Source organism: Heloderma suspectum, chromosome 1 (genome assembly GCF_057233095.1).
Source record: "Heloderma suspectum isolate Gila_16-S chromosome 1, 16-S_ref, whole genome shotgun sequence".
NCBI lineage: Eukaryota > Metazoa > Chordata > Lepidosauria > Squamata > Helodermatidae > Heloderma > Heloderma suspectum.
The window spans coordinates 53,914,866-53,934,053 of record NC_139458.1 but is presented as its reverse complement, the minus strand read 5'-3'; the positions used below and the strand labels follow the sequence as shown (position 1 = coordinate 53,934,053).

General features: G+C 45.8%; 2 protein-coding genes across 11 annotated transcripts in view; one reads left to right on the top strand and one right to left on the bottom strand.

Annotated features, from left to right (window-relative positions):
- The window catches only part of RALGAPA1 (Ral GTPase activating protein catalytic subunit alpha 1), a 201,988-nt gene extending 190,373 nt beyond the window's left edge, over window positions 1-11,615 (bottom strand). For all 9 annotated transcript variants that reach the window (XR_014789084.1, XM_084843464.1, XM_084843455.1 and 6 more), the window contains exons 1-3: window positions 11,269-11,615; window positions 5,914-7,259; window positions 4,337-5,090 (exon numbers count right to left, since the gene is read on the bottom strand). Coding sequence is in view for 8 of the 9 variants with exons in the window: in XM_084843464.1 (XP_084699590.1) it covers window positions 4,337-4,442 (106 nt within the window). In the remaining variant the exon portion in view is untranslated. The remainder of the gene's footprint in view (window positions 1-4,336; window positions 5,091-5,913; window positions 7,260-11,268) is intronic.
- Window positions 11,616-11,691: 76 nt separating this feature from the next.
- Window positions 11,692-19,188, top strand: part of BRMS1L (BRMS1 like transcriptional repressor) — a 34,456-nt gene continuing 26,959 nt past the window's right edge. For both annotated transcript variants that reach the window (XM_084843542.1, XM_084843551.1), the window contains exon 1: window positions 11,692-11,896. In XM_084843542.1, coding sequence (XP_084699668.1) covers window positions 11,761-11,896 — 136 coding nt within the window. In that variant the 5' untranslated portion in view covers window positions 11,692-11,760. The remainder of the gene's footprint in view (window positions 11,897-19,188) is intronic.

Below are 19,188 nucleotides of genomic sequence, written 5' to 3'. Positions count from 1 at the left end.
ATACAATCTTGTCATTTCCAATGTACATTTAAAGCAAAACTACTTGTTGATTTATTGGTTTATGCAGAATGATATGATAAATGCAAAAGTTACAAAACTGAATAAAGAATATATGTTTGCAAAGTTCTTTTCAATAGATACCATTATGTATTTGAAGATTTTGTTAATGGTAAGGAAATATTGTACAAGCTGTTGTACAAGTCCTGCCCGGCTTGAGCCCTCAGTACCTAGGGGAATACCTCTTACCATATGTACCTACCCATCCCCTTCTCTAGCTGCCCCTTAAACCCAAGTCAGAAGGGTAGCCACAAGGTAGACAGCCTTTCCAGCAATCCCACCTATCTCCTACCGTTTGTAGAAACCACTTCTGAGAGGCTCACCTGGAATGCACTGTAATATCTTTTTGTCATTAAACTAAGTCATTATTATTCTCCCAGGCCTTTTAAAGATCATGTTAATATCATTTTATTATTAATTTATGTTGATGATGATTACTGGCTTTTTTTTTGGTTTTAGCTCACTTATGTTATTAAGGGCACAATCCTACGGCTGCTAGTCAACGGCTAGGATGGGTGGGTTCCTGGAGAACCGACCCCCACCCCCTCCTGCACCGCCTCCTAGGCAGTGTGGTTTGGCCCCATGCTCCGTGCCCAGAAGAGCAGTGTGGAGTGGCAAAAATGAGGCGTTCCCAGGGGCGGGGCAGGGAGGTCAGAAATGCTGGCAAAAGACATCCTATGTGTTGTTTGGCTGCCACTTCCCGCGCTCCGAGGTCCCAAAGCCAGACAGCCAAAATCAGCTGTCTAGCCATGAAAGCATAGTGAGGGGAGCAAGGAAGAGATCCGTTCCTCACCACTCCTCCTGCCCTGCACTGGATAGGCAATTGCCCCTGGGCTCGGAAGCGACTGTCGATCCAGATAGGATTGCTCCCCATATTGATATTTATTGGTGCTGACATTTGTTTTATCTTTTTATGTTGGGAGTTTGATCTTATTGTTAATTGCTGTATTTTTATTGTTTCAATTTTGTTTTACATTGGATTTTGTATGTCGCCTACATTAGATATTTTATTATAACAAATATAATAAATAATGCTTGCATATGTAAGCTTCATGCATTCAATATGGTTTGCCACATCTGCATATTTTATAGACTGAATTTACCCTGATGAAGACCTGAGTGCAAAAATAGCAGTTTTTTTTTTAACTCCACATGAAAACTTGTGAGACAAAACTCTTTAATCAAGCATGAGTGACTACCAAAACTGTAGTAAAAGACAGACAGATGCAATGCTATCAAATCCTTTGATTTGAAAAGCAAAACAGGCATACTTTTATGACTAAAACTAAAAGCCAAACATTTCAAGCCAGAGTTTTGGGGGGATTTGTTTTAACTGGATACAGCTTTCTAATGCAAAAACATAAAATTATCATTGATTTCAATGGTGCAGTTAGCTGTTAAAGAAAACTTCTCAAAATTTGCCCACTAACTCAGTATTACTAACACCAGTATCGTTTCTAGGATATCTAAATGACACTTAACAGCATGAAAATTTATTAAAATAAACATCTGTGTGAATCTGCAGTGATTTTACCACAGATTACAAGTATAATGGGAAAAGATAAGACAAATATGAGCGAAGCTAATTTTAAGAAGTGGAGGAAATATACTGACAGATTTTGAACATCTAAATTAACTCCGAAGAATGGAGGACCATTGAGCACCCTATTCACTAAGGAAAACAGAAAAAGTAATTATTTTACAGAAGCAAATTTAGAAAGGCCTAATCTTTAACCCTGACTGTATGAGAATCTGGACTATGGAATCTCCTTTGAGGTTTTCAAGAAAATGTTCCGCCTTTTTTTTTAGTTTGATATAACATTACAGGGAAACGCTACAGCTCAGAGGCAGAGAGCATGTTTTGTGTGCAAAAGGTTCTAGCTTCAATCTCCGACACTTCTGGGTAGTGCTAGATAGGGATGTACGAATCCCTTACCTGGCTCCGCGCAGGGGCATCCGCGGTGGGGGGGAGGCGCTCCGTCCCTCCCCCCGGAATCCTGCCCGGCTGGCTCCGCTCCGCAGCCGAGCCGCCGGCCACCTCCGGCCGGCCACAGCCAGACATCTGGCCGCTGGGCAGCCCTGCAGGGACGCAAATGGCGGCTGTTGTAGCCAACGCCATTTGCGCCCTGTATTGAGCCGTGATAGGCTACGTAAATACTTACATAGCCTATCAAGGCAGGGCGGGAAAAAAACCAATGTACGCAAATGGTGGTAGCCACCACCATTTGCATATGCTGGGGTTCCACCACCCCCCGCCGTGATAGGCTACGTAAATACTTACATAGCCTATCACGGCCTCCGCAGGGACGCAAATGGCGTCCCTGCATTAGCCGTGATAGGCTACTTAAGTATTTACGTAGCCTATCACGGCTAGGAAGAGGAGGAAGCGAATGGCACAGCAGCACAGACGGGAGCAGGTAAGTGCTCCGTTTCGCGCATCTTTCGTGGGGTGGGGGTGGCAGGGACTTCATCCCGCGCGCCTTTCGTGGGGTGGGGGCGGCGGGGACTTCATTCCGCGACGGATTTCGGGGGGCCGAATGCACTGGCATTCGGCCTCACCGAGATCCGTCGCAGAATTCTCTGACATCCCTAGTGCTAGAACCCTGGGAGAGGCATTGACATCTCATGTATAAACAATATGGAGGGTGCAATCCAATGGTCAGCCACCACCGAACTAGGAGGCAACTGACTATCCAATGCAGGGTGAGTGAAGTGCAGAGCGGTTCTTCTCCTCCGCACTCTGGCCACCTTGCATTAGCAGCTAGACAGCCGATCTCAGCTGTCTAACTGGGGTGGAGAAGCTGGATGGTGCATAGGAAGCATCATAATGACGCTTCCCCCATCCCCATCCCTCCCCGGGAATGCCCCCTTTCCTGCCGCTCTGCGCATAGCTGGGGATGAACCATGCCTCTTACGAGGCAGAGGACAGGGGCAGGGAAGCAGTTTTGTGGGAACCAAAAATCCTACGGCTGTCTAGCCGCTGTCTAGTGGCCATCAGATTACTCAGTAAGGTAGATATACCAATGGTTTGATTCTGCATAAGGCAGCTTCTTGTATTCCCAAGAATTCTATTGAGGTTGCTTAAGTAGACGACTCCCTGCCTCAAGGAGCTTGGACTAGATAATCCATACTTTCCCTCCCCCCTACAGTTCTATTATCTATAACATGTAGTGTTTATTTTAACAACTGTCACCAACCAAAAATAACAAAGAGTCTTGGGTCACCTTGAAGACTAACACATTTATTATGGCATAAGCTTTTGCACTGAATTTGACTCCAATTTATCACAAAAGCTTATGCCTTAATAAATTCATTAGTTTTTAATGTGACACAAGATTCTTTCTTGTTTTTGCTGCAACACACCCGCACAGTTTACTCCTCTAGAAATTGTTCCAACCAAAAACCCGACACATGCTTTTATCAAATTGGATCACAAAATAAAAAATAAGTAAGGAAGATACAACACAAATAAATCTCAATATAAGGGCCCATCCTGGTGGTCGCTGCCTGCAACTTTCTACCATCTTAGTTGGGTGCTGGAGTGCACAAGCAGGAATGCAGGAAGTGTCCCAGGGGCAGGTTATGTCCAATACACCCTTAAGCTCAACACAAGAAACTAAACTGCATAGATTCAACAGTCAGTGTCCTACCCTGTAAGCTATATGCACAATGGGTACTGGAAGACATAAAACATTACACCAAGTGCCCCAAAGTAGGGCCTTCTAGACATGCCCAACACAAACTAAAAAAAGAGGGATGACACCTCCCTAATCGTGTCTATGAAACCTTGCTTCAGTGTATCAGAAAGTCAACGATCCCCTTACACATGATCGTAACACAAGCAGGCTGCCTCATCCTGGCATACTTCATGCAAGATGGTCTGGTGTGGGTGTGTGCAAAACAGACAGTGCAGGATTTCAGCGCTCTCCAGGTATCCCTGTCATTTCTCACAGTGCCATCAGTGTCCTGGTCGTCATGCCAACAAAGAGTTGGGTTGGCTGGGGCTTCTCAGCTCCAATCCTCTTTCCTCACCTCTGGATGAAATGCAGCTGCTTTCCTGCACCCCAGCGCACCCTAACACCTGCCCCCCCCCGAATAATCCTCCTAGAGAAGAGGGGAGCAGGAGGCGGGTGCTTTCGGAAGAGCCCGGCGCAGAGTACAGCCGGCCCTCCCCTCAGAGAAGGCGGCTAAAACCCGGCCTCCCTGGAACAGCGATTCACCCCCCCCCCCGCCGTCCCTCAGCCCAAAGGGCCTCGGGCCGCCACCGCCTTCTCCTCACCGATAACGACGCGCAGGTGCTTGAGGCGGGTGAGCGGGTCCTTGCGGGTGTCCAGCACCTTCTGCGTGGATTTCCGCACATCGCCGTGCGGCTTCTTGGAGAACATCCCGCCTGCGGGGCCCCCGGGGCTGCCTCGTTGTTGTTGCTCTCCTCCTCCTCCTCCTCCAATCGCCTCCGCCGCCGGGACCCCCCGAAAACTCGGGAGGAGGCGCGTTGCGGCCTCTGGATCCGCGCCCCCAGTGAAGGCTCCCTACACAGCAAACGGCGCCGCCTCGAAGCTCCGAAGTGGCGGGTGCGGCCGGCGCACTCTAGGCTCTCAGGCGCGCGGAACCGGGAGGGGGAGGGATGGTGGTGCTGAGGCAGGGCTGGGCTTCTCCCCCCGCAGCACTGCGTTACTCCTCCTTCCCTTCCCTACTCAGCGATCGTCCTGCTGCTTCACGACAGCCGTCAGGAGCGAATTCCAGGGTGCCCATGGCAACCGCCGTCGTTCTGACGTCATAGCCGAGGGACTCGAAGGGTTGGAGGGGGGTGTTTTTTTCCGGGCGTGGGAAAGAACGGGAGTCGCGCGTCGTGCCCCTCGGCTTCTATTGCTGGTTACTCTGGGCAGAAGGAAGTAACGTGCTTTCTTTTCCTTTCGGAGTTTTATTCCAACCTGGACTCATGGCAAAGGGTGTGTGTGGCCAGGACGTCAGTTTTACGCCTCTAATGTAGAAGTTCCCACACTGCCTTTGGAAATGCAGCCTCGGGCCGAACCCTGGAAAAAGCGATTGCTCAGAATCAGAAAATTCAGGGAATTTCAGAACTCTAGGAATTGTCAGGCTGTCAGGAAATGTTTGGAGCGCTCCTTATTTCTAGCGTGGGGGAGCAATGCCTCGGGTTGTGGGTGTGTGCAGCTATTTTTTGCTATGCCGGGAGGAGGCGGAAGCAAGGAGCAGGGCTTTTTAAAGGAAATATTGAACTATACACTGGTATGCGATTGCAGTTTGTATGCATAGTATGCACTCCTACAGTACACCTGTGCATTTTCCTTGTGTATGTGCGTATGCGCACGTGCATGCTTTGTTGCTCTGAATAAACATGCATGATTGATCTGTACAGTTCAGTACTTGAAACCTTTTTTAATATCAGGGCTTGGCCTAGAACTTGCAAGATGTTAATGCACTTTCATTGGTATCTGAAAGTGCACTTTCATTGTTTGGAAGGGAGACAAATATTTCCATTAGCACCTTTTCCAACTTTACCTCTCAGACATTCTAGGACTGTGCAAAAACAATCTACCTATCCTAGAGGTCACTCCCCACTAGGTGAATAAAACCTATTATCTAGCTATATATATCTGGCCAGCTCACCTGCTCAACTAGCAAAATAGAAGAAAAGGAGAATCAAACACACTATTTCAGTGTTTAATTTAAGCTTAGGCTTGCGAGCATCAAGCCCTAGAACCTATCTCAGAAGCCAGATTTAAGGTCATTTGTCTCCCATTTCACACAAATTGTAGCTTTTTGTCTCTGCAAGCACACTTGCTAAAGAAGTGCTATTCTCACACCACTGGGACAGTACAGTTAGCATTCACCCACAGGGATAGCTTGTCCTCTAGGATCTTGTGCAAGGAGTTTAGCTTCGGAACTCCTGTTCAGCAGTTCAGCACTTTACATAATTCAAACAGGGTAGTCCCTCCGTCGAAGAGCAAACAGACACATATAAGACATGAAAATAAACAAAAAAATATATAAATCACTGGAAGTAGATTTCAGTCTTTTTCAATTTCTCAAGGCCTATTCTTCTTACTCCCTGCGGCAGTGCGCATGCTGTCCTGACCCCAGCTGTTACACGATGGGGCAGTTGTATGAAAGCCAATGCCGTACACAGAACTCATTGTGGATCCACTTTTTTGCATATTGCTCTGAGTGCTTGGAAAGCTATTTTTGAGAAGTGGGGAAAATTAGTAACTTATTTAAAAATCCACTTGCACTCGAGATGTCTTGCAAACAATCTAAAAACATATGAAAACAATATAATCTCCTTTGTATTCTTCACATGATGAGTGGGACTGCCATACCAGAGAGAATCATGGGAATAAGTCATGGAGTAACAGTTAAAGAGAACACTTTCAAACAATTGCATCCACACCTGTAAGAAGAGGCAAGGCACATGTTATTACATTAAATGGGCTACAACTTTATTAACTTGTAGCACAGGAGGACAATGTGCAGCTCTCCAGATGTTTTGGCCTACAGCTTCCATCAGCCCTAGCCAGCATAGCCAATAGTGAGGGATGATGGGTGTTATAGGCCAAAATACCTGGAAAGCCGCAAGTTGCCTGTCTGTTGCAGCACAGTAGATTCACATCGATAAACTACAGTGTGGGCTAACTCAAAGATGAGGCAGGAGTCACCTAGCCATCTCATATCTCTATAGCATCTGAGCTCAGGAATTTGTTTCGAGCACCAGAACTGAATGGAGCTCACAGTCCTTCCACACAAAAATCCACTCTTGGTTACCCCAAACCTTCTTCATTTCAGCTTTATAATTTGATGGAAGGAGAGTGATCTTCTATTGTTAAATAACCGGGAGTCAGAAATCCTTGCTGATCTACTGGAAAGTCCCCAGAGTTCTACCAGTAGATCCAGAATGGTAGAAAGAAGCAGAATTTTAGATGAAACTGCAGAACTGCAATTAATTAACAACTGTAATTTTCAGGATTCTAGGTGACTGATACATACAAAAAATAACATCTTCAATTTGCTTTTATTTTAACAGTTATCAATAGTTAGCATGTATATAGCACTTTAAAGTGTTCAAGGAACTTCATATACATTATGTTGTTTTCATATGAATGTAGTGCTCCAGTAATCAGGGTGTGTGTTACACTTGAATTACCTTTAGTTTTTATCTTAGCTTATCCTTCACAGTACCTCAGTTCCTACAAAAACAAACAGTACAATAAATCAGTCTCTAAGGTACCACAACACTTCTTGTGGTTACTGATTAACATACCTAGAATTTGAATTAATAGGTGCAAAATATTTACATTTCTTTTCTGGCCTGTACTTCTTGCACTTTACATGACATGACCTCCCTCTTGTCCTAATCTAGCTTTCCTCAACCTGGTGCCCTCCAGATGTGTTGGACTGCAATCCCCATCATTCCCACCCAGAGAATGATGGGAATTGCAGTCCAGCACATCTGAAGGGCACCAGGTTGAGGAAGGCTGAGGCCAATCTTTGTTAAAATGTTTTAATTGTTTTAATTATGGGGTTTTATTCTTTTATCTTGCTGTTCATCGCTTCGAGATCTTTGATGTGGAGCGGTATATAAATATTGGAATTGTAATCCTATATACACTTATCTGGGAGTAAGACCCATTGAACTCAAAGGGGCTTACTTTGGAGTAGACATGCATAGGATGTCAGTGTAAAACCTTTCTTTTGTATTTGTAGTTTTGTGCATTGTTGTTGTTCAGTTGTTCAGTCGTGTCCGACTCTTTTTTTTGTGCATATATCCATACAAATAACCAAGATGGCAGATGGGATCAATACGTGTATACTAGTTAGGATTGTAGGGATTCCATGCTATGCAAAGCAATTTCTGCACATTTGCACACAAATTCCAACTTTTAAAATACATTCTTTTTGTATCAGGAACTGTCCAATTAATTTACCTGTCCCTATTCCCTTGTGCTCATTTATGGTTGACAAAAGATATTCTTTCCATGCAGTGAGCTTATTCATTACAGGCATTAACAAGTTTGAAGAGTGTAGAATGTTATTGATTTGCAAGATACACTAGGGTATTAGTCCGCATTCAAATGACACATTGAAATTGAAATGACATGTGAAAAAGGCTCAAGAAAGCATCTAACACAAAAAATATTTCATCCTAAATAGCCCTTCTGAGGCAGGTTTAAAGATCAAGACCCCAAGCCTCTACTGGAAAGGTTCAGAGATAATAAATATACAAGTATACCATATACGTTTTCTGGTACTTACTGAAGGAGGATAGGGAGACTGCAGAGAAACAGGCAGAGCAATACTACGGGGGTTGGGGTTGGGGTGGGAGGACCCCAGGTGGATGAACTGCTACTTCCTATGCTTTAAGAACATAAGAAGAGCCATGCTGCATCAGACTAAGGGTCCATCTAGTCCAGCATTCTGTTCACACAGTGGCCAACCAACTGTCGACCAGGAGCCACAAGCAGGGCATGAGCGCAACAGCAGCCTCCCACCCATGTTCCCCAGCAACTGGTGTACATAGGCTCACTGCCTCTGGTACTGGAGGTAGCACAAAGCCATCAGGACTAGTAGCCACTGATAGCCTTTTCCTCCAGGAATTTGTCTAACCGCCTTTTAAAGCCATCCAAATTGGTGGCCAACGCTACTTCCTGCGGTAGTGAATTCCATAGTTTCACTATGAGCGGTGTGAAGAAGTACTTCCTTTTATCTGTCCTGAATCTCCCACCAATCAGCTTCATGGGATGACCCCAGGTTCTAGAATTATGAGAGAAGGAGAAAAATGTCTCCCTATCCACATTCTCCACACCATGCATAATTTTGTAGACCTCTGTCATATCTCCCCTTACCTTCCTTTTTTCCAAGCTAACCAATCTCAGCTGTTGTAACCTTCTCTCATAGGGGAGATGCTCCAGCCCCTTGATCATTTTAGTTGCCATTTTCTTGCCAGGCTCATGCCAGCAGGGTGATACGTGGGGGAGGGGTGTCCTTTGTGGGGGTTGCTTTAAATATTTTTTAAAAAAACATTCCCTCCCATGGGGTGCAAGCAGAGGGTACAAATGGGATAGTTTTCACAATGGAGAGAAATAAGCAGCTGGATCTGCATTAGGACTGGTGCTATTTAATTATAAATGATCTGGAGTCAAATGACAGGGCTGGCCCAAGAAATGTTGCTGTCTGAAGCAGAGTACCCCCACCTGCCCAAGTCATAGTACCCAAAGCCAGATAAGTTATTTTGGTACTTGTGGCAGAAAACCTCACTAGCATCGCTTCCCATCCCTGGCAGTACACGTACAATGAGTGGAGGCTGGTGGCTCCAATTTTGGTGGGGCTGCAAATCCATTCTGGGCGTCAGTTAGATCCAGCCAGAACTCTAAAGGAACTATCAAAGGGGCTGAACCCATTTTGGAGATAGGGTCCAGCATTCTGGATAGTTCCTTTAGAATTCTGGCTGGTTCTGATTAAAACCCAGAATGGATTTACAGCCCCACTGAAATAAAAGCCACCAGCCTCCATGAGTATCACAACAAATTCGACAACTAACAATTTGCTGCTCTTTCACAACACCCAGAATCTTCTGCCTGAGGTGGCTGCCTCACTCTGCCCAATGGTAGGGCCGGCCCTGGAAAATAGTGACAAGATTGCCAAATTTGTGAATAGTGACTAGAAACCCAAGCAGACTGTAAAGCAGGGGTCAGCAATGTGGCACCTGCAGGTGCTAGTGAACCACCTCTGTTGGTGAGCACTGAAGCACCCTCCCCTCCCCAATGATTTTTTTTAAATTCTTCCCAGTGGCTGGGATCACTTTAAAGTGAAGTGAGGGCCTCGAGCCACCACATTTATTTCCCATGAATGCCTCAGAGACCCACATAAACCCAGAGACATTCTAATAAGTAAAGATGGTGGGGCAGCTGGAAGTCTCCAGACAATAACAAAATGTAAAACTCAATGTTAGTAAATGTAAAGTGATGCATATTAAAATCCTAACTTCCCATATACATTGATGACAACTGAACTATCAAGGATAGAGATCTTGGGAGTCTGGTGGACAGCTCAGTGAAAACATCAGCTCAGTGTGCAGCAGGGCCAATTCCACGCCAAGGAAAGGGACTGAGAATAAAGCAGCTAGTCTTATCCTGATTTTATATAAATCTGTTGTTGGCCACATCTGAAACACTGTGTTCTGGTTAGCCCCTCTAAAGAAAGGATCCAAAGCTGGGAAAAGTGAGAGGAGGGCAAGCAATACAATAAAGGGCTTTGAGCCCCTCTGCTACAAGGAAAGGCATCTTCTGAAAGGTTAAGGCTAGTGTCGAAGTTTTATCCCTCACTCCAAATTAAGTTTGTTGGAGTTCATGATGCTTCTTTATTTTTTATTTATTTGGGGTACTTATATACCACTAAATAAAATCCCTATGTGGTTCACGTATAAATATTAAAATGACATTTAAATACAGTGTTATAACACAACATTAAAACCAATTCCAATTAGAATAAAAGTAATACAAGGAGCAGTAAGATGGAGCAGCATGATTAATTTAATTACAGACCAGGAAAAGCCTGGATGAACAAGCGTGCTTTCAAGAGGGGTTTGAAAGACATTTTCTTCCTCGTGAATTGCACAAGGGAGGGTTACCCAAAGGGTGAGTGCTATTACAGAGAGCCGTTGAGTTGTTGCATGGCAGCATTCCATTAACTTCTGAATGAGCAGCAAGGCCTGCTCTGACGATCATAAAGTTCACCTGGGTATGTATAAGGGAAAGCAGTCTGCTAGGTATTCTTGGATGTAACACTGTTCTGCAGTAATGCTGTCAAATTTCGAGAATTTTCTGCTACTCTGTGAATGCTTGTAAATGTCATACAATGTGATGCCAAACAACAAAGTGCACACATAATGCCCAGATGTGCTGTAGTGGCATGTGCTATGCATGTGAATTACAATCACGCACTGCTACTTCAGAAAAATTCCTGTGGACACTCATCTTCTCTAGTGACCTTCATTGCAACCGCTGTTTAAGGGTTTGAACCTAGGCCACTCCAAGAACTACAGGGTCACTTTCTTGGCCAGATCCAGACAGAAAGTCCTACAACTCCCAGCATTCCCCAGCCAGCCATGCTGGCTGGGGAATGCTGGGAATTGTAGGGCTTTTTTTGCCTAAACCTGCATAGGATTGCACTCTTACACTACATTCTGCATCCATTTACCTGAGAGTAAACCCCTCTGTACTCAATGAGGCTTACTTCTGAGTAGACATCTTTAGGATTGTGCTGGGAAATTCCTCTCCTCATCACGCACTCTCAGAATCCGAGATTTTCCTCCAGATTTTGCTGTACATCTTTGGCAGCGCCCGTTTGTCTGTCTTTTCGTCGTTACAAGACCCAGCGGCCTTTCCTCTCCTGTCTCCTGCCAATCAGCCTTCCGCCGCCCACTCAGGGGTGCCCAGCGCTCCTCCTGGGCGACTACATGTCCCAAGATGCTCCACGACACGGAAAGCTCCGCCACACGTCGCCTCGGCTCCGGGCCCCCCACTCCTCCGCCGGCGGGCCGTCCACCAATGAGCGGCGGAGAGGCGGGTTACGTTGTGCTGGGCGGAGGTGGATGGCGCGGTTTCGGTGAGGTGGGGCTTTAGCGCGCCGGAGGGCTGGGCCGGCGGCGAGGTTGCCGTCCCGGTGCCTAGCGGAGCGACGCCGGGCGCGATGCCGGTCCATTCGCGGGAGAAGAAGGAGAGCAACCACGATGAGATGGAGGTGGACTACGGGGAGAACGAGGGCAGCAGCTCCGAGGAGGAGGAGTCCGAGAGCTCGTCCGTGTCCGAGGAGGGGGACAGCTCAGGTGAGGCGGGGAGGGGGCGCCCGGTCGCACGCGTCGGAGCGGGAAAAGGCGGACCTCTGCCTCGCCTGGGCTCGGCGGGCGGGTGGGTGCGAAGGAGGGCTCCGCCCCGCCGCCAGCCCGGTGCCTCCCTTTCTGCAGCCCGTACGCCCCCTCCCCTCCCCGCATTTCCCCCCACATCAAGGGGGACCCCTTAGAAAGCCCCCTGCTCCTGTACCACCCACGTGGGAGGCAAGGATGTGCTCCCACTTTACTGATAGCTGCCACTCGTGCCCAGAGCAGCGGGGAGCCTCTCCCGCCCCCCAGCCCCCCGCGTTCCAGGCTGTCCCTGGGGCGGCGAGCGCTGTCAGCAGGCAGCCCGCTGGGCGAAAGAGTTGGCTTCCCCAGTTCTCTCGGCCTTGCCAGTGTGCCACAAATGACTGGCGCAAGGACGTTTGGACAAGCAGGCTGGCAGAAGGTGCTTGAGCTAGTCGCTTTCCCCCGCACATAGTTTGGTCCTGGCGTAGGAGACACAGCGTTGGATCGGGTGTTAGTCCTGTGTAGAGTAGACCCACTGAAATGAATTGGATGTAAGCTAAACCAGCCTACCCCAACCTGGTGCTCTCCAGACGTGTTGGACGACAGCTCCCAGCATGCCCCAACTAGGATGCTGGGTGTTGTAGTCCAACACATCTGGAGAGCACCAGGTTGGGGAAGGCTAAATAAGACTAACATTGGATACAACCTGTAGCCCTTTTCCTCTTAAGCCTGTCAGGTTATTTCCCCCCTCCTTTCATTGAATAGATGTCTTTTTTTTAATTTACAATATTTATATACCATTCCACATCAAAAGATTTCAGAGTGGTGAACAACAAAAAAGAATAAAACACCATATTAAAACAAAACATTTTAAAAGAAACACATTCTGAATTAATAAACCACGGCTGGTCACTCAGGGAAGGCCTCTAGAAATAACAATGTCTTCAGGAGGCGCCAAAAGCAACACAACGTTGGCACATACTGATCTCCAAAGGCAGGGAGTTCCCCAGGAAGGGGGCCACCACACTGAAGGCTCTTTGGCTATAATTAACTAATTAACCATTACAGCCATGGTTAATAGCCCTTCTGCCATAAATTTGTTTACTACTTAAAAAAAAGCTATCTAAGCTATGCATTCCATGGGTTAGATCCATCCCTTGTGCAAGTAGAAGTCCACTCATGCAACGGGACTTCCCCATCCCCTCCTTCCCACTGGAGCCTCCCGTGCATACCCCAAATCTGCTCTGCAGGGTCCCACAACCTTCCAAAGCAGGTGGGGTGGGGCGGGGCAGTGAGCAGCAGTGGGGAAAGCGATATCCATTCCGCCAGCAGTTCCCTCATGCTGGGGGAATGACACAATTGGATACAACCTCATATATTTATGTATTGCATAAATAAATATGACTATTTTGTATCATGAAGCTACTGCTGGTTATTTTCAGTAAGTTGCAGACTGTCTCTCCCCACATGTTCAAAATCGGATGTTACACATGCCAGTGTTTCAGACATAAGTCTTTGTTCCCACTGTATCTTACTCAATTAATGCAGAGCTGAAGTTCATCTCAAGTCATGGTGCCCAGCAGTAGGCTAGTCTAATTAAGGCACATTTTGTTCTATGGTCCATACTTGGTGGCTTCCTCCATTTATGCAGTTCATCAGGCATTATTCCTGCTAATCCTCAGCTCATGGATGTCAGGGCTTGGAGTGCATCTTGTATATTCATCTCTGGTGGCTCGTGATAAAGCATCTCTTTACCTGAAGAAATGAGTCTTTGAGAGCATATTGTTCTCCAATATTCTTTGGAGTTACTAAGAAAAAATGAATAACTGCGGTTCTCATATTTTTCCTACGTCAGTTTCAGTAGAATTGGCAGCACTGTGGCTCCTGATAACTACAATGTATTCTAGTTCCAGTCCATTCTATAGAGTATGGTGAATATTTTTCGTCTCTGGGCCACATGACCAACTCTAATGTGGTCAGTAAGCTGCTCTAAAGTAGCATACATGCTCTTGCACACTCTGGGTTGTATCTAGTTGTAGTTAGAGTGGACTCATTGGAATGAATAGGACTTAGGTTAGTCCTATTAATTTCAGTGTATCTACTCTAAGTAGGAGTAACATTGGATACAGCCCTCTCTTAGATGCACTTGCATTTTCCCTTCATTCTTCACTTAGGTAACACTGCACCATAAAAAAATCTACCTACCCTCATTCCTTTCCATTAACAATATTAATATACGTTTTATCTGTCTTAGGGGACAGTCCTTCAGTCAGTTGAGGGGCATTAGGAAGCAGTGTAACTGCTGCTTTTCAAGTCAGGAGCATGCCCCGCTAGCAAGACAGGACTTACACTGCTGGAGACCTCCAGTTTTCCTGCAGAAAGCTCCGAAATGGAGCATTCCAAGGATGTGTTGGGGGCAGATAAGGATCCACAGCATCCTCTTTGTCCGCCCATTCTTCCCCAAAGGTTACAAAAGTAGCAAAGAAGGAAGTTTTTCTTTCTTTTTCCTTGAGGAGTGAATTGTTTGGCAGTGCACTTACCAGCTATTAAAGTGAACACCGTCCTAATAACAGAACTGAAGCCTGCTGTGTTTGACTTCTGTGGCTAGGCACCTCTCTTGGAAAAAACACCCTTGAGCCAGGCTTGGGCATCTTTTAGTAGCTCTGCTGTTGACCAATGACCCATGAAAACTGGACAGGTCCCTTGCACAGGTCCCCCCGCCCCAGGCCTACTGAACCTGGCAACAGGGCATTGTAGGAGAAACAGGCAGGAGTGAAGGACTGCATATGCCATCACAGGGCCCTCCTGCTCCTATCCGGAAGTTCCAGAAAGCCTCACTGCTTGAGGCCTGGTGCTGCATGCTGGCTGTACATTAGGTTGGATCCAACGTTAGACATCCAATGGTGGAATGGAAACTGCTGGCAGAATGGATTTCTTTTACCCATGCAGCCCCCTCCATGTGCCCCCAAACCTGCTCTGAAGAGTTGGGGGACCCTCTGGAGCAGATTTGGAGGGGGTGTGTTTGGAGTGAAGAGAGCAAGTGGAAGTCCCATAACATGAGCCGAAGTCCAGTCACGCAATGTTGGAATTAATCCTTTGACTAAAACTTTAAAATCCAGAAGTTTTCTGTTTCAAAGTCAAGCACTATTAAAATACTGGAACTGGTGAATTCTAACCTGGGTTTCTAAAATACAAATTGTGTCTCTTGTTGTCTTGGGGCAAGTAGTCTCCCTACTAGCTTAGCATGTTGAAAGCATAGCAGTGACAATGTTCAGAGCTACTCTTTTTAGGCCTATTCAATACAGGGGTTTTTTGTTACATGTGCCCTTTTAGTGGAGTGTGACGAACAAGAGCTCAAAATCATTATGTACTGTTTTTACATCTCCTTCTGATAGGATGGGACTTCGGGGAGCATGAAGGGCATTATTTTAAACAAGGCAAGTGGTGCTAGGCTCCATTTCAAAAATCATAAGCAGATTCCTGGTGCAGTACAGACTTTATTCATTTCTAGTACGTGGCTGACTTTTTTTATTCTGAATTGGTCAAACAGTTAAGCTTCTGTTCATTCATCTCTCCCATAGCCCATCCCAATAACAGCATCAACAGAAACTGTTGACAGCCATGCATTGACTCCTAGGAATGCATTTGTTCTGTTCTAGCAAGTACTTCAATGGACTCTTAAGCCATTATTTCTTTTTTCCATGGGCCAGTACTTGTCACCCCAGAAATATTGTCTTGAAGTTGCTGACTTGCAGACAGAAGTTGTGATCAGATATGATGCATTTGATTCAGGTCCTCAACTCCTGACCCAGCAAGGGAGACTGTGCAGAAAACTGTTTCCATGCATTGATCCCTTTATCTGGATGGGATGAAGAAGCATCGGTGGGGACTGGAGAGTAAAAGGAAGAAACACTTCCCATTCCTTGCCCTAACCGTGAACATTTTAAAGAACATATACCACAGGATAGGAAAGGTAGCAACAAGTCCAAGAAGTCACCGGCATGGCTAACGAGCAAGGTTAAAGGAGCTATTAGTGAAAAGAGAGCTTCCTTCAGAAAATTGAAGTCTTGCCCAAGTGAGGAAAACAAAAGCTTACACAAAGGCAATGCAAGCAGACAATAAGAGATGCAAAAAAGCAGTTTGAAAAGCATATTGCTAACAATATCAAGGACAACAATAAAGAAGTCTTTAAATATATCAGAAGCAGAAAACTAGCTAGGGCGGCAGATGGACCATTGGATGACAATGGAGTTAAATAAGTACTGAAGGAGGATAAAGAGATTGCAGAGAAGCTGAATGAATTCTTTTCATCCGTCTTCGCTGCAGGAGATACAGGACAGATACTTGTGCCTGAAGTGATGTTTTCAGGAAGGGAGTCTGAGGAACTGAGGCAAATAGTGGTGACAAAAAATGAAGTTCTCAATCTTATTGGTAACCTGAAAGCAAATAAATCACCAGTCCCAGATGGTATCCATCTTAGAGTTCTCAAAGAACTCAAATATGAAATTGCTGATCTTCTCACCAAAATATACAACATGTCCCTAAGATCAACCTTTATACCAGAGGACTGGAAGATGGCCAATGTAACACCAGTTCTCAAAAAGTGATCCGGGGTGATCCCGGAAATTACAGACCGGTTAGCCGAATGTCTGTTCCAGGTAAATTGGTTGAAGGCATTATTGAAATAAAACTAATAGCATATAGAAGGACAAGCCCTGCTGAAAAAGTATCAGCACGGTTTCCGCAAAGGTAAGTCCTGTATCACTAACCTTTTCGAGTTCTTTGAGCGTGTCAGTAAACATGTAGACAGGGGGGATCCAGTAGACATTGTTTACTTGGACTTCCAAAAGGCTTTTGACAAAGTCCCTCACCAAAGACTCCTGAGCAAACTTAGCAGTCATGGAATAAGAAGACAGGTCCTCTTATGGATCAGTAAGTGGTTAAAGAACAGAAAGCAGAAGTAGGAGTAAATCATAAATTCTTCAAATGGAGGGAAGTAAATTATGGGGCCCCACAGGCATTGGTATCAGGACCAATGCTTTTCAAACTGTTCATAAATGATCTGGAATTAGGAGTGAGGAGTGAAGTGGCCAAGCCTGCGGAAGACGCCAAATTATTTAGGGTGGTTGAAACAAAAAGGGATTGTGAATGCTCCAAAAGGATCTCTCCAAACTAGGAGAATGGGCATCAAATGGCAAATGCGGTTCAATGTAAGCAAGTGTAAAGTGATGCACATTGGGGCAAAAAATCCCAACTTCAGATATAACCTGATGGATCTGAGCTAGCGGTGACCAACCAAGAAAGAGATCTTGGGGTGGACAGCTTGATGAAAATGTCATCCCAGTGTGCAGTTGCTGTAAAAAAGGCAAACTCCATATTAGGCATAATTAGGAATTGAGAATAAAACTGCCAGTATTATACTGGCCTTATACAAATCTATGGTGCAACCACACTTAGAATGCTGTGTATAGTTCTGGTCACCACACCTAAAAAAGATATTGTAGAGCTGGAAAAAGTGCAGAAAAGGGCAACTAAGGGGCTGGAGAATCTCCCCTATGAGAGAAGGTGACAATAACAACAGTGACATTGTTTAGCTTGGAAAAAAGGAGGGTAAGGGGAGACACGATAGAGGTGTACAAAATTATGCATGGTGTGGAAGAATGTGGATAGGGAGACATTTTTCTCCCTCTCTAAAAATACTGGAACCCAGGGTCATCCCTTGAAGCTGATTGGTGGGAGGTTCAGGACAGATAAATGGAAGTATTTTGGAATTTGCTACTACAGGATGTAGTGATGGCCACCAATTTGGATGACTTTAAAAGGGGGCTAGACAAATTACTGGAGAAAAAGGCTATCAATGGCTACTAGTCTTGATGGCTATGTGCTACCTCCAGTACCAGAGGCAGTGAGCCTATGTACACCAGTTTCTGGAGAACATAGGTGGAAAGGTGCTGTTGTGCTCATGTCCTGCTTGTGGGTTCCCAGTTGACAGCTGGTTGGCCACCATGTGAACTGAATGCTGGACTAGGTGGTCGTTGTTGTTCAGTCGTTCAGTCGTGTCCGACTCTTCGTGACCCCATGGACCATAGCACGCCAGGCCTTCCTGTCCTGCGCTCTCTCCCGGAGCGTGCTCAAGTTCATATTCATTGCATTGGTGATGCTATCTAGCCATCTCACCCTCTGCCGTCCCCTTCTCCTTTTGCCTTCAGTCTTTCCCAGCATCAGGGTCTTTTCCAGAGAGTTTTCTCTTCGCATTAGGTGGCCAAAATATTTGAGCTTCAGCTTCACTATCTGTCCTTCCAATGAGCACTCAGGGTTGATTTCCTTTAGGATGGACTGATTTGACCTCTTTGCAGTCCAGGGGACTCGTAAGAGTCTTCTCCAGCACCACAGTTCGAAAGCTTCGGCGCTCAGCCTTCCTTATAGTCCAGCTCTCACAGCCATACATTACTACTGGGAAAACCATAGCTTTGATTAGATGGACCTTTGTCGGCAAGGTGATGTCTCTGCTTCTTAATATGCTGTCTAGGTTTGCCATAGCTTTCCTCTCAAGGAGCAAGCGTCTTTTAATTTCATGGCTACAGTCACCGTCTGCGGTGATCTTGGAGCCCAAGAAAGTAAAATCTGTCACTGCTTCCATTTCTTCCCCTTCTGTATTCCAGGAAGTGATAGGGCCAGATGCCATGACCTTCGTTTTTTTAATGTTGAGTTTCAAACCAGCTTTTGCACTCTCCTCTTTCACCCTCAACAAGAGGCTCTTTAGATCCTCTTCGCTTTCTGCCATTAGGGTGGTATCGTCTGCATATCGGAGGTTGTTGATAATTCTCCCAGCAATCTTAATTCCGACCTCTGATTCATCCAACCCGGCATTTCTCATGATGTACTCTGCATATAAGTTAAATAAGCAGGGTGACAATATGCAGCCTTGTCGTACACCTTTCCCAATTTTGAACCACTCAGTTGTTCCATGTCTGGTACTTACTGTTGCTTCTTGACCCTCGTACAGGTTTCTCAGGAGACAGGTAAGGTGGTCTGGTACTCCCATACCTTTAAGAATTTGCCACAGTTTGTTGTGATCCACACAATCAAAGGCTTTAGCGTAGTAAATGAGGCAGAAATAGACGTTTTTCTGGAATTCTCTTGCTTTCTCCATGATGCAGCGAATGTTGGCGATTTGATCTCTAGTTCCTCTGCCTCTTCGAAACCCAGCTTGTACTTCCGGTAGTTCTCGGTTCACATACTGCTGAAGCCTAGCTTGTAGGATTTTGAGCATCACC